At 43.4% G+C, this 17,052-nt stretch overlaps 1 protein-coding gene across 3 annotated transcripts; it reads right to left on the bottom strand.

The window, feature by feature from the left end:
• Positions 1-1,994: 1,994 nt before the first annotated feature.
• On the bottom strand, positions 1,995-14,963 carry oplah (5-oxoprolinase, ATP-hydrolysing). Of its 3 annotated transcripts, none has more exons than XM_041961571.1 (28): positions 14,898-14,963; positions 13,905-14,109; positions 13,197-13,388; positions 12,694-12,808; positions 11,857-11,980; positions 10,779-10,974; positions 10,494-10,659; positions 10,134-10,272; positions 9,685-9,752; positions 8,958-9,133; positions 8,745-8,867; positions 8,329-8,441; positions 8,051-8,221; positions 7,802-7,939; positions 7,372-7,510; positions 7,005-7,117; positions 6,157-6,308; positions 5,900-6,060; positions 5,706-5,807; positions 5,446-5,620; positions 4,781-4,965; positions 4,555-4,701; positions 4,314-4,448; positions 3,874-4,023; positions 3,504-3,661; positions 3,254-3,414; positions 3,017-3,114; positions 1,995-2,729 (listed from the first exon to the last, which is right to left on the bottom strand). In XM_041961571.1, exons 2-28 carry the CDS (start codon positions 14,073-14,075, stop codon positions 2,577-2,579), a joined length of 3,921 nt encoding a protein of 1,306 aa, XP_041817505.1. In that variant the 5' UTR covers positions 14,076-14,109; positions 14,898-14,963; the 3' UTR covers positions 1,995-2,576. The 3 variants fall into 3 exon arrangements, with proteins under 3 accessions (XP_041817505.1, XP_041817506.1, XP_041817507.1); XM_041961572.1 differs by lacking the exon at positions 14,898-14,963 and adding an exon at positions 14,786-14,852; XM_041961573.1 differs by lacking the exons at positions 1,995-2,729; positions 3,017-3,114; positions 3,254-3,414 and having other exon boundaries at positions 3,521-3,661; positions 4,314-4,423.
• Between the last annotated feature and the right edge of the window lie 2,089 nt (positions 14,964-17,052).

The following is a 17,052-nucleotide window of genomic DNA, read 5'->3' as shown; positions in this document are numbered from 1 at the left end:
AAGGCTGGAATATTTCCCCTTCCTCCTCGTGGAAAAAAAGAGGAGTGGAGACAGCTACACCAGGAGGTCACTACATTTCGAACCCTTTTAATAAAATAGTTCAAGTGAAAGAAATGCATGAGAGACATACAGCATAATGTGGCTGAATAGCCTACCGGCTCAATCATTATCTTTGCTCTGGACTCATTTGGTGCCTAAAATGTGAAGAAGCTCGAGTTAAAGTAGCGATACCATGATGCACAAATAGTTCATTACAAGTAAAAGTCCACAAAATGTTTTAAAAAACACTGACAGGGTCTCAATAGTTTGGAAAATGGTTAATTTTAACATGTTTTCAGGGTTAGGAATATGTTTGAATTTGGAAATCCTCCTTGAATGATTCTTGGTTTTCATTTCAAACCAAAAATCTTTTTATATATGTAATGAAATGATGCCGTCATATTTGTTTGTTCTCTCCTGCCGTTAAAAAGAGCGAGCATTAAATGATTGCAATGAAAACATGCAATCAAAGTGAATATGAACAGCTGGTAAAACAAAATGACAAAACACATTGATTAATGTGAGCATTAAACAATGCAATAGAATTTATATTAACAAGAAGTGATGATAAAAACTTTGAGGGTCTGGAAATTTAATGGTTTGGTATCTGAAAGTTTCTCTGAAAAAGCAGCCCGAAGCCTGAACTGTGCTACTCAAATCAAATGGTATCACAGGTATCAAAAGTAAAGGAACTGTCCGAGTGTTATTCAATACTAGGTATGAGTTTTATTATTCTTTATATTACAAGGTGCATCTAGCTTAAAGAACCAACTAACTACCGGCAGGCTCAGTCTTTGAGAGAAATTGAAAATGCATCAGCAGTGGGGCTTTGAACAGCAGCACATCTGCACTCTTTTTTTCTTGCATACATTTTGTATTTGTGTACTTAACAGCTGACTATTTGCACCATCTATTTTCCTGCCCTACAAAAGCCATTAGTTGTTCTATGACTCACACTCATGTAGAGCCTTACTAATGGCCTGCTGTTCTAAATTCACCAACAATATATTGTGTGGATGCTTTTCCATCTTCAGACAGATTGGCTGGTGTGACTGTTGCCATTCTCTGCTTCACAAAGCATTGGAAATAACAGTGGACATTTTATTTCACGAATAAGGTCCTCCTGATTCATGCTCAGTCGCCCATTCTCCCGCAATGAGAGCACAAATCCCCCCAAAAAGCGATTGTTCCAGGCAGCAGCAGGGGGTGAGTCCCAAATCCTCTCAGTATGATAGATTGTTTTACCACAGGAATTGTGATCTATAAACAAGGAAACTATCTTTGATCCACAGTCCCTGGTCTCGGTACTGGATTTTGCAGCACACATACACAAACACACACACACACACACACATTGAGAGCCAGCTGATTTACATCAACAGTCCAGCAGCCGTCAGCCTCCTGCTGCTTCCACTGCTGTGGCCACTATCTCTTTATCAGCTGCCTACGCATGCCTGCACTCCCTCACCATCCCTCCTCCTCTTCTCCCTGCTCATTCCTGACCAAAAGATGGGAGGAGGGGACACCACTTACACAGTCCCCCCCTCTGCCAAACACACACACACTCTTGATTGTACCTCAACACTGCCTCTCATGAATTTATATGTATGACTGTAGTCATACGTAGTCACACTGGGCCTTGCCGGGTTCTGTGTGTTAAAACCAGATCATTAACCCAAGTGCACTGTGTGTGTGTGCTTTTACAAACACTTGGAGGCAGCAGAGAATCGTTCGTATCATTTGGACAGCTCCAGATTCATTTTCTAACTGCTTCACATGATGACGAAATATTTTTGAATGAGCCAAATCAAAGCTCATGAACTATTTGACCATACAGCCCTTTAACAAACAGCTAAAAGCGTCAGGAGCTAACGTGATATTACTTATATACAAAACTACTGTCTTCCTGGAGAGACATTACTGAGTAAAAAAAAAAAAAAAAAAAGAAGACAATCTCATTAGTAGAGATGGGGTTTATTTGTCTGTCTTGTTAGAATAACAGAACAGTAATCACGTCATGACTATGGTGTTAGATAAGTGGTTGATCCGGTTAAAAAACAGATTAGCAGCTGCTTCACATGGTTGGCTTTTTCTTGCATAACGAGACTGGAATTCATTTAAAAACTGACAAACATTTCAGCAGGCCAAAGTGGTACCATCAAAATGAGGATGTACAGGTTGCATAAGATTTTCCTTGGCTTGTAATCAGAAAAATATTCCAACTGACATGTGAAATGTGAAGTTCTCTATCTATTAGTACTCAGTCACTTGGCCTGCTATTGTAAGCACAGCCTTACTGTTACAATGTGTTTCATAAACCATGATATTATGTGTCATTTCTGTTGCTAGCCCACATCTAGGCTTCATGTTTTCCCTTCTACCTTTAAACATGGCTTCTTTATTTCTCACAGTATAATATTGAAACTCTGTCCTTTCCATTGCTCTCTGTTTGACTTCCTGTAATTTCCCCACCTCTTTCCTTCTTCGTCTCCTCTTCTGACTTCTCTGTTAACTCTCCCTCTCTTTCTTAATTCTTCTCACACTCCCTCCTGTGCCATTCGGTACTCAAAGACGCTGCCTCTCTCAGGGAAAGTCTCATTCAAGCGCCTGCGCTTGCTCTGGGGCCTCCTGTTTGCATCCTCCTGTCGCCCGTATCCCCCTCCTCCAGGGGTGGAGAGGCAAAACATGTCCTGCAGGGGGAGACACACAGACAAAGAGTTGATTCGGCTGACAGAGCGACAGTTTACTAATTTACCAAATTTATAAAATGTCTAATTTGAAGAACACATGGGACACAACTTAATTAACTGCAGAAGTAATCTAGCACATTATGGTTTCCTATCTAAGGTCAGCAGTCATCTGAAGATTCTTCCTTGCAGTCATATTTGAGGACAGAATCATTTAGACATGATTTTTTCAACGTAACAAAATCCAGTTGCTAGTATTTCTTTCACACATGTGCATTGTGCAGTCTTACCCCAGGCTGAATGTTGACGCTGGTTTTGGCTCCCAGGTTGAGGACTCGGCCGTCTGCTCTGCGAAGCAGATTCAGCCCTGCTGCACCGTCCTCACCTCCTAACCAGAGGAGAGACAGGTTAGAGAGGACAGAGTATGAAAAGTGCTGTCATGTCAAAACCAAATAAATAATAACCTGGCCTCATTTAATGGGGCGGCTGAGGGGTTTTGCAGGTAGGTTCAAAGAGTCAGAGTTTACCCTGGATGCCATAGGGGCGGGTGGTTCGCCTCTCGGTCAGTACAGACAGCACCACCTCGCTCCTGAAGAGGAGCTTCCGTGTCACGCCGTCTCCACCGCAGTATTTCCCTGCACCTCCAGAGTCGGGCCGCAGAGTGAACTGCTCTAAAACGACTGGATATCTGAGCACCAGATGGACAGCAGCAACACACATGTGAATATCAATAATCAACAAACACAACAAATTTAGACTCACTAAAACATGTCCGACCTCTTCTCCAGAATCTCGGGGTCAGTGATGCGAGTGTTGGTCATGTGACTGTGAACTCCACTCCGCCCATTCCAGCCTGGCCCCGCCCCTGCTCCCCCAGCAACTGTCTCATAGTAACCGATCTTCTCACTGCCAAATGAAATGTTGTTCATGCAGCCCTGATGGAAAGAGGAAGTGACAATTAATAAGCAAACCACACACACAAAAAAGCAAACACATGCACGCTGAATATGGAAAGTTTGGATCAGTTAGCACTCAGTAACACTTTAACATAATAAATAGCTACATCTCCAAGTACAAGTACATCTCCAAAAATATTGTGCTGTTGAGCATTTTTTTTAAATGTACGTAAAAATCCAGTTGTTCTCACCTGTGAAGCGGCGCACACCTCAAACGCCCTAAAGATGACATCAACCACCCTCTGGGATGTGAGGACATTTCCTCCAACCACAGCGGCATTCTGGGAAGGCTGAAGGATTGAGCCAGGGGGGATGATGACTTTGATTGGTGCAAGACAGCCCTGGATATGATGAAAGGAACCAGGTGAATCATAAGCATTTGAATTTGTTTTTTGAGTGCAGGAAGAATTACTAAACAATAGAAACATGGCTAAACGGATGAGTTTTAAATTGATCTTTTTCAATGACAGAAAAATACAGGTTTTCCTGTGCAGGTGTTAAAAGCATCTGGTTCTGATTTTAACCAGGACTTCTCAAAGACACCTGACTGAGCATGCTTTCCAAAAACATGTGATCAAACTTTAACCCTTCCTTAAAAGCCACCCAGGGGTCCTACGATAAACCCCCCTACCTGATTAAGAGGAATGTCCTGTCCGACCATGCAGCGCAGGCAGTAGATGAGGGCAGAGAGGGTGATGGCGCGTGGAGCGTTGCAGTTTCCCCAAACCTCTGTTCCTGTCCCTGTGAAGTCAAACACCGCACTGCCCTGTGGTGATGGAGGTTTTTGTATTTTATTGCTTAGTCACTGTGAGGAAAGACCCGACGCCTTTTCAAAGCAAGTTTGTGCTGTTTGTATCTTTCTCCCTGCTCACCTCCTCTTCATTAATCTGAACCCGCAGACTGATAGGCGTCCCATCATCCATGAAATCCTCCGCCTCCACCTCCAAGGAGCCGGTCTGTTGCCGTCGGCGACGCGCAAAGTCTCTCAGCATGTCCCTCACCGCCAGCTCTGCATTACTCTGAAACATGAACACAAGCTGTAGTGGTGCAATACCAGCTTTACTTACCTAATACCATTTCATTACCAGCCAGGGTTACCTGAATGTATCCCATGTAGGCCTGGACCACAGCTAACCCGTAACTGTCAATCAACTCCCCCACCAGCTGGCTGCCTCTCTGATTGGCTGCCACCTGAGCTCGCAGGTCTGACAGGTTGTCATGGAGATTACGAGTCCCAGAGCAGTCTGGGTACTGGGCCGGAGCCATCAGAGCTTCAGTTACAGCTGATATGGAGACAGAGAGAAAAAGGCGAGAGAGGAATCCAGTCAAGAAAGAGAGAGACAGAGCACAGTTTCATCTCATTAACTACATATATATATATGCATATATGCATCTATACACACATATAATACATACATTAAGTTTTTACAATGATTTCTGTCCTTCCAGGAAACCACTGGTTTGCATTCACTTTAATATACTAAAAAAGTCAGTTTACAGAGAATTAAAGAGCAGTGGCTATTTTAAAAACTGACCTCGATGGTGCATTCAAAGACATGCTGATACAAGCTGCTATTTGTAGTTATTTGGCTACGATATGCAAAGGTTACCGTTATAGTAAAACTCCCTCTCCACAATAGGATTTAAAAAAAATGTAAGGACTCTGTATCTTGACTTGTCAGCAGCTCTGTATTATCTCTGCTCTCTCCTTTCATCAGTCTCTCACTTCATTCTTGGCGCTCCTCCTCCTCCACCTCTCTTACCCTCTTCCTGGAAGACGCCACCAGTGACGAGTTTAAAGGAAGTGAAGACGGCCCCCTCCTGCTGAAGGGACTTGGAGTGGGGGGGCATAGAGCCTGGAGTGATGCCTCCAATGTCAGCATGGTGCCCCCTGCTGGCTACAAAGAACACTGGCTTGCTCACCCCCTTCATATACACCTGGGAATAAAAAGGAGGGAGAAATAAGGCAAGTGAGGTAAAGATGAAGGAAGAAAGGTAAAAAAGAAAAGACTGACAGACTGACCGGTGTGATGACTGTGAGGTCTGGAAGGTGGCTACCCCCCGCACATGGGTGGTTACTCAGAATCACATCGCCTTCATTCAGCTTGTTCCCCAATGATTTGATCTGCACAGAGGAGAAGAAGAAGCACATAAGAATGGGGTGGTAATCCTTCAGTGTTTAAGCAGTATGTCTAAACTCAGAAACACATTGCTCACCTGGAACTGGACGGTCTCTTGCATGGCCCCCAGGTGGACAGGGATGTGGGGTGCATTGGACACTAAACCCCCGTCTGGTCCGAACACAGCACAGGAGAAGTCGAGACGTTCCTTGATGTTGGTGGAGATGGAGGTTCTTTGGAGAACTCTACCCATCTGTTCTGTAGAGGAAGAGAGAAGGAACACAATTGAGCAAGTTAATATTCTGCCCTCAGTCACCTTTCACTCCTTCCTCATCCTCTCCTCTGTAGATCTACCTGCTATGCTCATGAAGCGGTGGGAGAAGATGGAGAGCTGCACAGTGTTGAGCTCAGTGCCCAGGGCGCAGTGAGGGTCAGAGCCTACAGTCATGCAAACATCGCCCCCTTCTGTCAGACGGGCCTCACAGCATGGCTCCACCAGGATGGTACTGATGGAGGAAAGAATAGTGAAGAAATACACATTTATATGAGCAAGTTCACCTAAAACTCAGCTCAGAAATGGAGAGAGTAGAGTGGAACTGCCTGAGCACGTGCCCACACATTCATGGAAATAAAGTGATTAAGCAACAAATCAAAATTTAAGATATTTGAGACTGTATTTAAAATTCAATGGTATCATGTTTTAATGTCCTGACTTAACACATTTAAAATATTAAAATTAAACTGAAAATAGCACTTACTATAATAAAAATGACACGTTGTTCTGATCAAGTTCTTTTTGGCTCCGATCTCTATCTAAGTACTTTAGAACTAGGTATCTCCAATACTGAGTCTGATGCCATATGTATTTACCTACATGTTAATCCAATATGTATCCGACACATTGAATAAGAGCTGCAGCATCTTAAACTAGAACCCACTTTACTTTTCACAAGCTACTTGGTTTAAATACTGAAGGTCTTAATTCAAAACTGTTAGCTTGATAATCATAAATTATTGAAATAATATGAATGACAGGAAGACCATGTCTCCTGAAAGTGACATGAAGCTCTGTTGGAGTCGTTGGGTTGCATGTTGGTGTTACACTGCAGCGCTGCAACACGAGCAGGCTGACACAACACAGTGAAGATCAGTTAAGAAAGTTGTCCTCGATGTAGTAAAAGCAGTAAAGAGGGAGTGCCTGCCTGTTTTTATCAATGATGATGGCTGGTCCCTGGATGCTGTGACCACACGGCAGCTCCTCCCATAGATACACACTGGTGTCCAGGTAACCTTCCTCAAAGTAACACTTGGTCGTCTACAGAGAAGAACAGAGAGAAAACGACCACAGGATAACTATATTCACACCAAAAAGTTGGATTCTGTTGTGACTTTTTCATTACTTTGAAAATAAATGTATATCTAAATCATTTAATATTATCTATTAAAGCATAATGTCTGTGAAGGGAAGTGAATTAAACAGTGTTTCTGTGTGTTTACATGACACGTGAAGCTGTGTGTGTGTGTGTGTGTGTGTGTGTGTGTGTGTGTCTGTAAGAGAGTTCATCATACCGTGACTGGTTTAGCCTGTCCCTGTCCCTTCTTCGTTTTATACACCGATTTGATACCAGATTTCCCACAACCCCTCACTCGAATATCATCAACCATGATGGGTCTGTCTGGGATTGTGAATCCAAACTCCTTCAGGTAACTAAAAGAAAACACAGAGGAGGTGTCACATGAGAGAAGGAGGAAGAAACACAGAGGGATTAAGGTCAGAGGAACATTACAAACAATGAGCAGTGTAAAAATGTCAGCTCCAAAGTGTACTAAGCTTATCTCCTATGGAAAAATGACACATTAACTTGGTGTGTTTGCTTATACAATATCAACAGAGGGCACATAGGAGGAAAGGTGTAAGTGGGAATGATTTATCCACCCACACAATCACTTGGTACATGAATAAACTAATGGAAAGTAAATGAGTAACCAAAGAGCTAACCGCTTGGTGAAGGCACTGTGGAAGTCTCCAGCTAGACAGGAGTGGGCACTGCGGGGGTGACCGGTGGCGGTAACCATGAGAGCACAGTCGGTGCCCTTGTAACGCATGTGTAGGAAAACCTCGGTGGTTATCTGACCGCTGAAGAGGACAACAAACACATGATTGCATTGTTAAGAAAAGGCACACACTAAAACACCCGCAGAGGCATACGGTTAACCCCAGTCTATGCAGTGTTTTGTGGGTGCTGACCCGCTAAATCCGCGTGCGCAGAGTGTATCGTGGCAGCGCTTCGAGAGCTGCTCCACCCTTTGATCGAGCTTGCTGAAAGACTGCTGGTCGTACTGCAGCGAGCATGGCTCCTGCACCTCCTCCACCACGTCAGCTAGAGCCAGGCCATAGGCTGAGAGCACGCCACTGTATCTGCAGCACACACACGCACAAATGCATATTACAGCCACACATATTGTACATGAATACACCTGTCTCCCCCTAACACACATGCACCATGGAAGCAGCATCCCCCTCACTTGTGTATGAAGACAGTTTTCATCCCCAGGGCTCGGGCAATAGCGCAGGCATGTTGGCCACCTGCACCCCCGAAACATGCCAACACATGCTGAGATGTATCATGGCCCTTAGCCTATGAGAGTATGGGGACGTGGGGGAGGAGTGGGCGAGACAGAAAAAAACACACAAGTTTAAATGTTTGACGCGCCTCAAATTACTCACTGTGAGGTTTTGCTCTGGAAGACATAGATCCGGTCTCAATAAGGACAATGAGATTGCATTAAAAATAACAGGCGTAAATGCAAAGGCAGGATCAGATCGTTTGTTGTCTGGATGACGTATTCGGGTACAGAGCCCATGTTAATATCAGGTGTAAATGAGGTGACAGTCTTACTGCTTCTGCAAGCTGAGGCTGAGACTTCAAAACCTAAAATACCTGTGTCAGAGCTCTGATTGGCCGGCACATGGCCTCGTTGGCAACGCGAATGAATCCTATAGCAACCTCCTCCACACTCATCTCTGACGTGTTGTGAGAGTGGTTGGCCCCATTTGCGCTAACCTGCGAATGAAATTAATTAATGCTCCCTTAGAGAATTATTGAGAAGATTTGAAACTGAAATCTGCTCAATATTTTAGTAAATATTAGTGCCTGTGATTGGTTAGAAGACAAGAAGAGGTTGATCTCTTCAGTCAGATGATGGAAATGCTTCATGGTGTCTTCCAGTGACAGTGGTTCGTTCTCCCCGGGCCCAAAGATCTTGGGGAAGAAGGAGGGGAGGAGGCGCCCCAGCGCTAAGTTAGCATCGGTGACAGTCAGGGGCCCACCTAAGAATATCCCACAAGATCACACATCAATATTACGTTTTTCCATCAAAGAACACATGTTTAAAGGCTGCTTCGTGTATCAGTCTTGTATTTTAACTGTTTTGCTTAATTCTGAGAAAAATGTGAACACAAGTACAGGTGGAGCACAACTGTGGAAAGGCACTGGTGATCATGTTAGATGAAATGGAGCTAACCGCTACTCAACTCACCTGCAGGGAAAATCAACAGTGAAGTCAGAGTCAAGTTTCTTTTTGTTAACACACATCACAGCTCCAACAGCTATGAGGCAAACTTCAGTTCTATCAACTCAATGGATGAGTGCCAATTTCCAACCGTCATGCAGCTAAATCGACTTATCATTGCAGAAAAAGAGGGAATGAAGAACACAAGAACACAGAAATCCCAGCTATGTAGGTTGATTTTTGTCTGACAGCACGAAAGACGGATCAGCTGGATGTATGAAAATGATTTAAAAAGAGGGTGAAACCACTGAAGGCAGGGAAAGTGAAATAAAGGAAGTAATGGTGGAGGAAACACAAGCAGTCTGCTACCTTTTCTGTAACAGGCTGGTCCTGGATGTGCACCTGCAGACTCTGGTCCAACCACAAACATCCCTGATCTGAGAGGGAAGTAGAGCAAGGCGAGAAAACAGAGAGGTCACGCAACAGGAGAAACAAAATAGTTCAAGTAAAATATTGATGTATTTAACATTAAAGTTGAACCAAACAACTGGATGCAGACAAGCAGAAAGAGTATCATAGAATGTGAAAGTACATGGCCAGCTAGTTTTTATGTGACTTTGCACAGCTCCCCCTGGAGCCATAGACAGGCTTTACAAAACTTTTTTTTCCACATATGCAGCAGTCCTCCACAACTGTAAACAGACTTTGATGTGTTAAATCAGTACAGTTCCAGTCTGGACTCTTGTGCAACAGTCAAAGTCGTATACAAACATGTGGATCAAAAGATGGGTCAAAACACTTGTGACTGACTGACACACCTGAAGAAGAGTCGTGATCCTCCACCTGCAGCCACAGTGTTGATGTCCAGCTGAGGTGCCTGCAGGGTGACGCCGGCTGTGGTAGCCTCAAACACGTGTTCATACTGGCCGGCGTACCGACTTACGTCAGTGGATGTTCCTGGAGAGGGAGTCAGGAAGACGTGAAGCATGAAAAGCTTAAGTCTTTCCTTTAATCTGCAACCTGCACTATGTTATAATTAAAGTTTGAGACAGCTTAGATGTTCAGCAAATTGTGCAGCAAAGAGCTACAAAACAATATCAGGAAGTTCCGCATGTAGTTTGTGCACTTAGTAATTCTTCAAGGTCCTAACACTATTCCTCATCATTCCCCCCACTCACCGCCCATGTCAAAGCCAATCACAGGTTTTTTCTCCATCTGGCTGTAAGAGGTGATGGCGTATCCCACCACACCCCCTGCTGGACCAGATAGAATGGCCCGTGAACCACAGAACTGCTCCATGGGAGTCAGACCACCATCTGACTGCATGAACAGAACGTCCACATCCTGAGGAGTCAGATGAAGGTAAATAAGAGATGGAGGAGAGGCTATGACAGAACTAATTATACCTTTATAGGAGACTACGCACTTGACTAAATAAAATGTGGCGTTTTGTATCAACACACCTTCAGGCCACCCTTGAACCCAGAGGTAAAGCCTTTTAAATACTGATGAATTTTGGGAGTGAGGTAGGCGTCGGCGCAGACAGTGTAGCCCCGAGGCACCGCCCGCACCATGGGCATGACCTCGCTGGACAAAGACACCTGGGTGAAGCCCAGACGACGCGCCAGGGCACCCACTGCTTTCTCATGATCTGACCACCTGAAAGACAGGGACACACAGGCAGAGGAATGGAGCTGGAATGCAAGTCAAAGTTTCACAACTGCCCTACGGTGTATTGTGTCTCTTATCTTATCATTTCAAGGTGCATTATGTAAGAAGAAGAGACAGCATGTCACCAGAGTAACTGCTAACTGCTGCTAACTGTAGCTGCTATTAGCTAGTTGGTTCAGTTAGCCAGCTAGCGGTCCTATTAGCTGACTCTGCGTGCACTGAAAGCTCAGAGCACTGGGACAGCAAGTGTTTGTGTTTACACCAGTGTTGTTGGACTGACAGCAGACTGGACACTACTTTCGCTCACTATCGCTAGCTGGTTAGCTTCAGTGGAAGTCTGCAACACAATAAATAGTCGTCTTTGACAAATTATCAAAATTGTTATATCTTCACATTCTGTTGACCATTTTAGTTCATTTCTAAATGTTTTAAACTTAAAATTCTTACACATTGCTCCTTTAAAAGCCTCCAAAGCGCCTATTTTCTAATGAAAAATAACGTAGGCGAAAGGAAGCAAAAATTCAATTGGCTTGATCACTTAAAAACTCGAGATAGCGAGTCTACAGACTGCTACTGCACCTGTGAACAAATGGGAGAAGACTAAAAGTAAAGAGAGACAGTATGTGGAGACAAACATGAGCTTCCACTCAATAAACCACCTGGGTTGCATAATTAAGTATACATTTAACAAAAAGAAAAAAAAAAAGACAAAACTATAAGTGACGTTAAAATAATAAATAAAATCTGGCCTAGGCTCAGAGAGATGGCCTTGAAAGGAAAGAAAAGTGAATAAAAGAGAAACATTAGCATCTTAAAAAATTACCCTGTGTGATTAACAGTTAAAAAAAAAAAAAAAGCTGTACTATTTACGTGTATGAGTGCAGCAGGAGGACAGCCAGACTGGTGATCCCGCGAGACAGAACCCCTCTGAGATCCTTTTCCACTTGCTCCAGATCCAGCTCCCTCCACACCTCCAGACTGTCCCCTGTGCTGCCTGAAAGAGGAGTGGAAGCAGTTTCGGAGGTGAAGGCAAAGAAGGAAAATGGCTGAAAAGATAGGATACCTTTCTATCTTATAGAAAGGATATCTTTCTATAATCATTCAAACACAATGAGAAAGAGCTGCTATAGCGAGCCTGAAGACTCTTCCTCTTGTTTGGGTACTAGTGCTTTCTCAAGTAGCTGAAGTTAAATTGCTGATAGTAGAACTATTATATATCTGTCTGCAAGCGTTACTATATATTACCAAGACTCTATAAAAGTCTACACAGCAAATCTATGTGCTTCTGTGAGGCTGCATAGGCACTGAGGTGCTTTTTAGATAAATGCTAATGTTAGCATGCTAATATGCTCACAATGACAATGCTAACACGCTGATTTTAGCAGGTAAAATGTTTGCCAGATCCAACATCCTAGTTGAGCGTGTTAGCATGCTAACTTATGCTAACAGCTGAGGCTAATGGGAACTTCATTGGCTGAGTAACTATTAAGTCGTATTAGACGAGACGTTGAGTGATCACCAATTTTATTGCAATTAAATCATGAGGGGAACATTCATGTGTGTAGCAAATTTCATGACAATCCTTCAAATGCTTGAGATATTTCAGTGGTATGCTTACCACCCAACTGACAGACTGATGTTACCATCAGCCACGCTGCTAGCTTAAACAAAACATCGCAGCACTCTTAGAAAAAGAGAGATTCACACCTGTGACGACACGTTTGGGATCTTTTCTGGGCAGCTGGCAGCCATCTTGCCTGAGGACGACTCGCTCATCCACCTCTATCACCTCTTCATACAGCACTTCAGGAACCGCCACCTCCTGTATACACACACATCCATATCACCAAGAGTAATTAAGCCAAGTACAGCACCATGTGTTTGTCATATAGGCACAGTCTGCCTATACTGTATGTGAATACCGCTTAAAATGAGCAAAATGCAGTTGAATTAGAGCAGAATAATCTACTTTGTTATTCTAATTAGCATTTTTTATTGCTTTTTGACAGCTGGCTCTGCAACAGAGCACCAGCCTTACACATAAGTAACCAATTATCATAACCATTAACACCAACTGGTCTGGGGGCAAACTCCAAGTCCTGCCGACTGTTTTTGTAACACAAAGTAATGACTAAATGCAGTGTTGCAGGACAGCAGACCGCACATACAGCATATATATTTGTGGGGGTACGAAAATATCCATTACAAACCAAATCAAACAGCTTTGGCCTGGCCTGTGTGCCAATGTGCAACAAGTCCTTGAAGCCCAGTGTGACCAGGAGCGCAGTCCTTTCTCCCTCTCTCTCCAGCAGTGCGTTGGTTGCCACTGTTGTGCCCATCCTGATCCAGCCAATCAGAGTGGTGTCGACAGGCTGGTCACGAGGGAAAGCCCGCCCTGTTTCCTGCCAATAAATTCACACAGATTTGTGCATATCATATACTGTTCCTGCGGATGATGTAAGGATGTGGCATGATATTAAATAACACGACTACATATTCATAATGATTTGTCGACTGCTGTCTGATCTGGTTTGCACACTTGTTTTGATCTGCTCTCATTAATAATCCTACAGTCTCCACATTTTAGTGAACCCAACCTGATTAGCTAATTAATCATGAGAGCCAGTGTAACAGCAATAAAACTGACAGTTCTTCATCTGAAAGTGGTCATTCCCGCTTCACATTTGTCATGGTATGATGTTAAAACTGTGACCAGAAGTAAATTAAATTAGGAATCAAAAGGCAAAGTTTAGGATTTGATGCTTCCTACATCTTGGAAAATCTCAGGCTCAACCACACTGTGATTGGTGAATGAGTGGAAGAGTTTTCAATCCAAACCCAGCCTGTGACAACAACATGTGTAACAACTTTCATCATAGTATGTATAAATACATCCATCCATCCATCCATCCCGTTACCTCTTCCAGGACTCTGCGGATCCCCTCAGTGGGAGCATCTTTGTAGTTCTGAGGGTCCCGGGACAGCAGCTTCAGGACTCTCTCTCGACCATCAGGCAGCCGGGCAAACACATCGGTGAAGGTGCCACCCCGGTCGATGGCAAAGTCGAATTTCCCATTAGTCTCGGCCATAGTTAAGAGAGGCGAGCTGATCCTGAGTCTGTGACTAAGTGGAGTAAGAAAAGGTAAGAGAGCGGGGGGGGGGGGGGGATTAGCTGGATCCACTCATGCTCACAATCAAAACAATAACACAACAACTCTGCAAACGACCTCTCTGCCTGTATGTCTAATTAACTGCCAAGCTTGAGTAAGCCAGTGCTCCTCTCACTGTGTTTTCCTCTCTTCTATAGGCTGCACACCTCCAGGTTAATGTTTGGGTCGACATTCCGCTGCCCACATCACTCTCACTCACAAAATCCTTGCTCATCATTGCATTTCCTACACTACTGAGGCACCTAAACGCCACACCTGACGCTTATCTTGAATAGTTACATTTGGTTTATATGAAATCAAAAGACATTCACTGGCCCTTTTAACTCTCACTGTAACACACCTGAGGCAGTTTGTGTTTTCTGCATTATCATTTACAAAACATATCAGTGCTGTCAGTTTAGTAGAAGCAGAAGCAGCAGTAGAAACTTCGCTGCATGGAGAAGGGGTACCGTCTGCAAATGTCAAAAAACCTCCATCAGCACTTGTAATATAAAGAACCTGGTTGGCAGAGATATTGCATCACAGCACAAAACATGCAATTCCAACAGGAACATTAATGCACCACACGGCCACCATAAGACCACCACAAACTCGCAAGCTGCACTCGAAATGAGCTCTGAACCACTTACTTCGGCGGGTGGTGTCGTGGCTACAAACCATTCACGGCTTGCGCGCTGGAGGAGCACGCATATGGCGGGCTCACCGCGAAGGCGCACACGCAACAATCTGACGTTTACTCACCTGTCCGCCGCTATCGCTGCACCGGAAGAGCGTGAATGTTTGATAATCCGGCGAGGATCAGATCCTCCTGCGTTCACCTCTCTGCCGGGGTCTTTACGACAGCACGTCGAAGAAGACCGAGTTTGGTCTCGAAACTCCGCCCCCTGCAAGGAGCCCACGAAGTCATATGATAAACATTGAATTCAGCTCTGAATGTAAGTGTAAAATGTTCAGCTTTTATAATGTCGTCCCCGTGTTCCCACGTGTCTACTGAAAGACTGTTCATTGATTAGTAAATATGAGAAAACAGTAAATTCATTCCAATGTGTCAGTCTGCAGTACCTGTAAATCGTCAACAGGCGTCGCTGCGTTCAAATGCCACACGTTGCCCTTTGCCAAATCGAACCAGACATCTAAGGGAAAATATTTATTTTAATTGTTCATATTCAAAGGATTCAACCTACTACATCTTGACTAAATCATCATTTTCAAACATGAAGGTCTACATGCTGTTTCTAACACTTATCTACACTGACTGACAGGAATACAATTCTTATGGATAAAACAATCCTTTATGTATCTGTTTTTGTTGGCATACCACTAGGCACATTTAATTACTTTATATATTAAAAATACTGGAATTAGAAAATTAAGCACTCACCATATGTCTTTTGTTTTAACAGCAGCGGTAGCTATGGCACTGATAGCTTGCTTATCTAATCTACCTCTAACCTGGTCCTTTTTAAAAAAAAGGGTGAATGATATCTGACGATGTCATTATGATCATGTTCCCCTGCCGTCTTCACAGGAAGGGGTCTCTCACTTACTGCGACAAAATGTGGTCATTCCAGCCAGAGGACGACATGATGACTAAGTCTGGCAGCCGTCAGATACTGCTGACTCAATTGTTCGTTAAAACACACACAAAGAAGTTTGAGTTTAAAGAGTATTTATTGATAATTAAGGCACAACGGTACATCAGCAACACAGAGCTGATACTCTACCACAAGTAACAGTGAAGACTTTTTCATGGCATGTTAGTGCCGGCAGTAGTGTAGTCAAGAGCATAGTCTGGTATTTTGAGTTAATCTTCTTTTCTGTTTTTATTATTTTGGGTAACAGAGTGCAGCTGGTGAGGCTAGTTGCTCTTATCCTGGTCAGGGTTGTACAGGACACATTGTTAAATTCCGCTAAGGTAAAATCAGAATAATAAATTCATGCATAGATGAACTGGAAAATATTACCATTGATACAAAGCTTTCACATCGTTAAAATAATCTGTTAAGTATGTTGGCTAATATCACCATATGGACCCTATCACTTGGGTTTTTTCACAGGAATTGGAGCTTATTAACAAAATGTGTTTACATGTGCCTTCTCTTACAGAAAGTGTTCAAGTATTGCAATCAATACACTGTGCTATTTATTGATACTGTCAACACACAATACTCAGCTGGTCAGCAGTACCACAGTGACCTCTGTACCCGCTCTCGTCAAACACAGAAGCATATGAGTGGTGAACTCATGCAAACTGGTTCCACTCAAAGTCAGGTGGTCAAACACCAGGTGAGACTCAGATTCACAATCAGACACATTTCAAACCTCTTTGGCGACAAGGCGAGCATGCAGTCCAACTATCACGCAGACACAAAAAAATAGAACCACATACAACCACTCTATACACTTGTTTGATCTATATCTATGCAGAAAATTGCATATCAAGGACACAACAATGGTTTTGTCACGTTTCCCAGAAAACGTCATCATAAACACCCTGTTACAGCTTTTGTGCACAAGAATAAGGCCACTTCAGTTTAATGCAATGCATCTTGGGATGTAACTACCAACACAGAAAACGACACACCTGTATGGCTACATTTGCAGTGCAATCATTTAAAAAAAGCACCACATGCAATAAAAGTTAATATTCTTTCCCTGCATACTTCTGACCACCCTTATTACATCATTCCAGTCAGATGTGATTATGTCATTTACATTGAACACTGTTTTGCTAAAAATCACACAGCCTGCATTTCCATGTTTGTGAGAGGCAGAGCTAAATGTTCGCATATTATTCTTAATTGCTGAGAAATTGAGAATGTCTTCAGTTATAATGAGGATGCACTGTAAAGCCCCGATTCCAAAAAAGTTGAGACGTAAAACGTAAATAAAAACA

Source organism: Chelmon rostratus, chromosome 20 (genome assembly GCF_017976325.1).
Source record: "Chelmon rostratus isolate fCheRos1 chromosome 20, fCheRos1.pri, whole genome shotgun sequence".
Lineage (NCBI taxonomy): Eukaryota > Metazoa > Chordata > Actinopteri > Chaetodontiformes > Chaetodontidae > Chelmon > Chelmon rostratus.
Note: the sequence above shows the minus strand (reverse complement) of the source record. Positions and strands in the feature narration are given on the sequence as shown.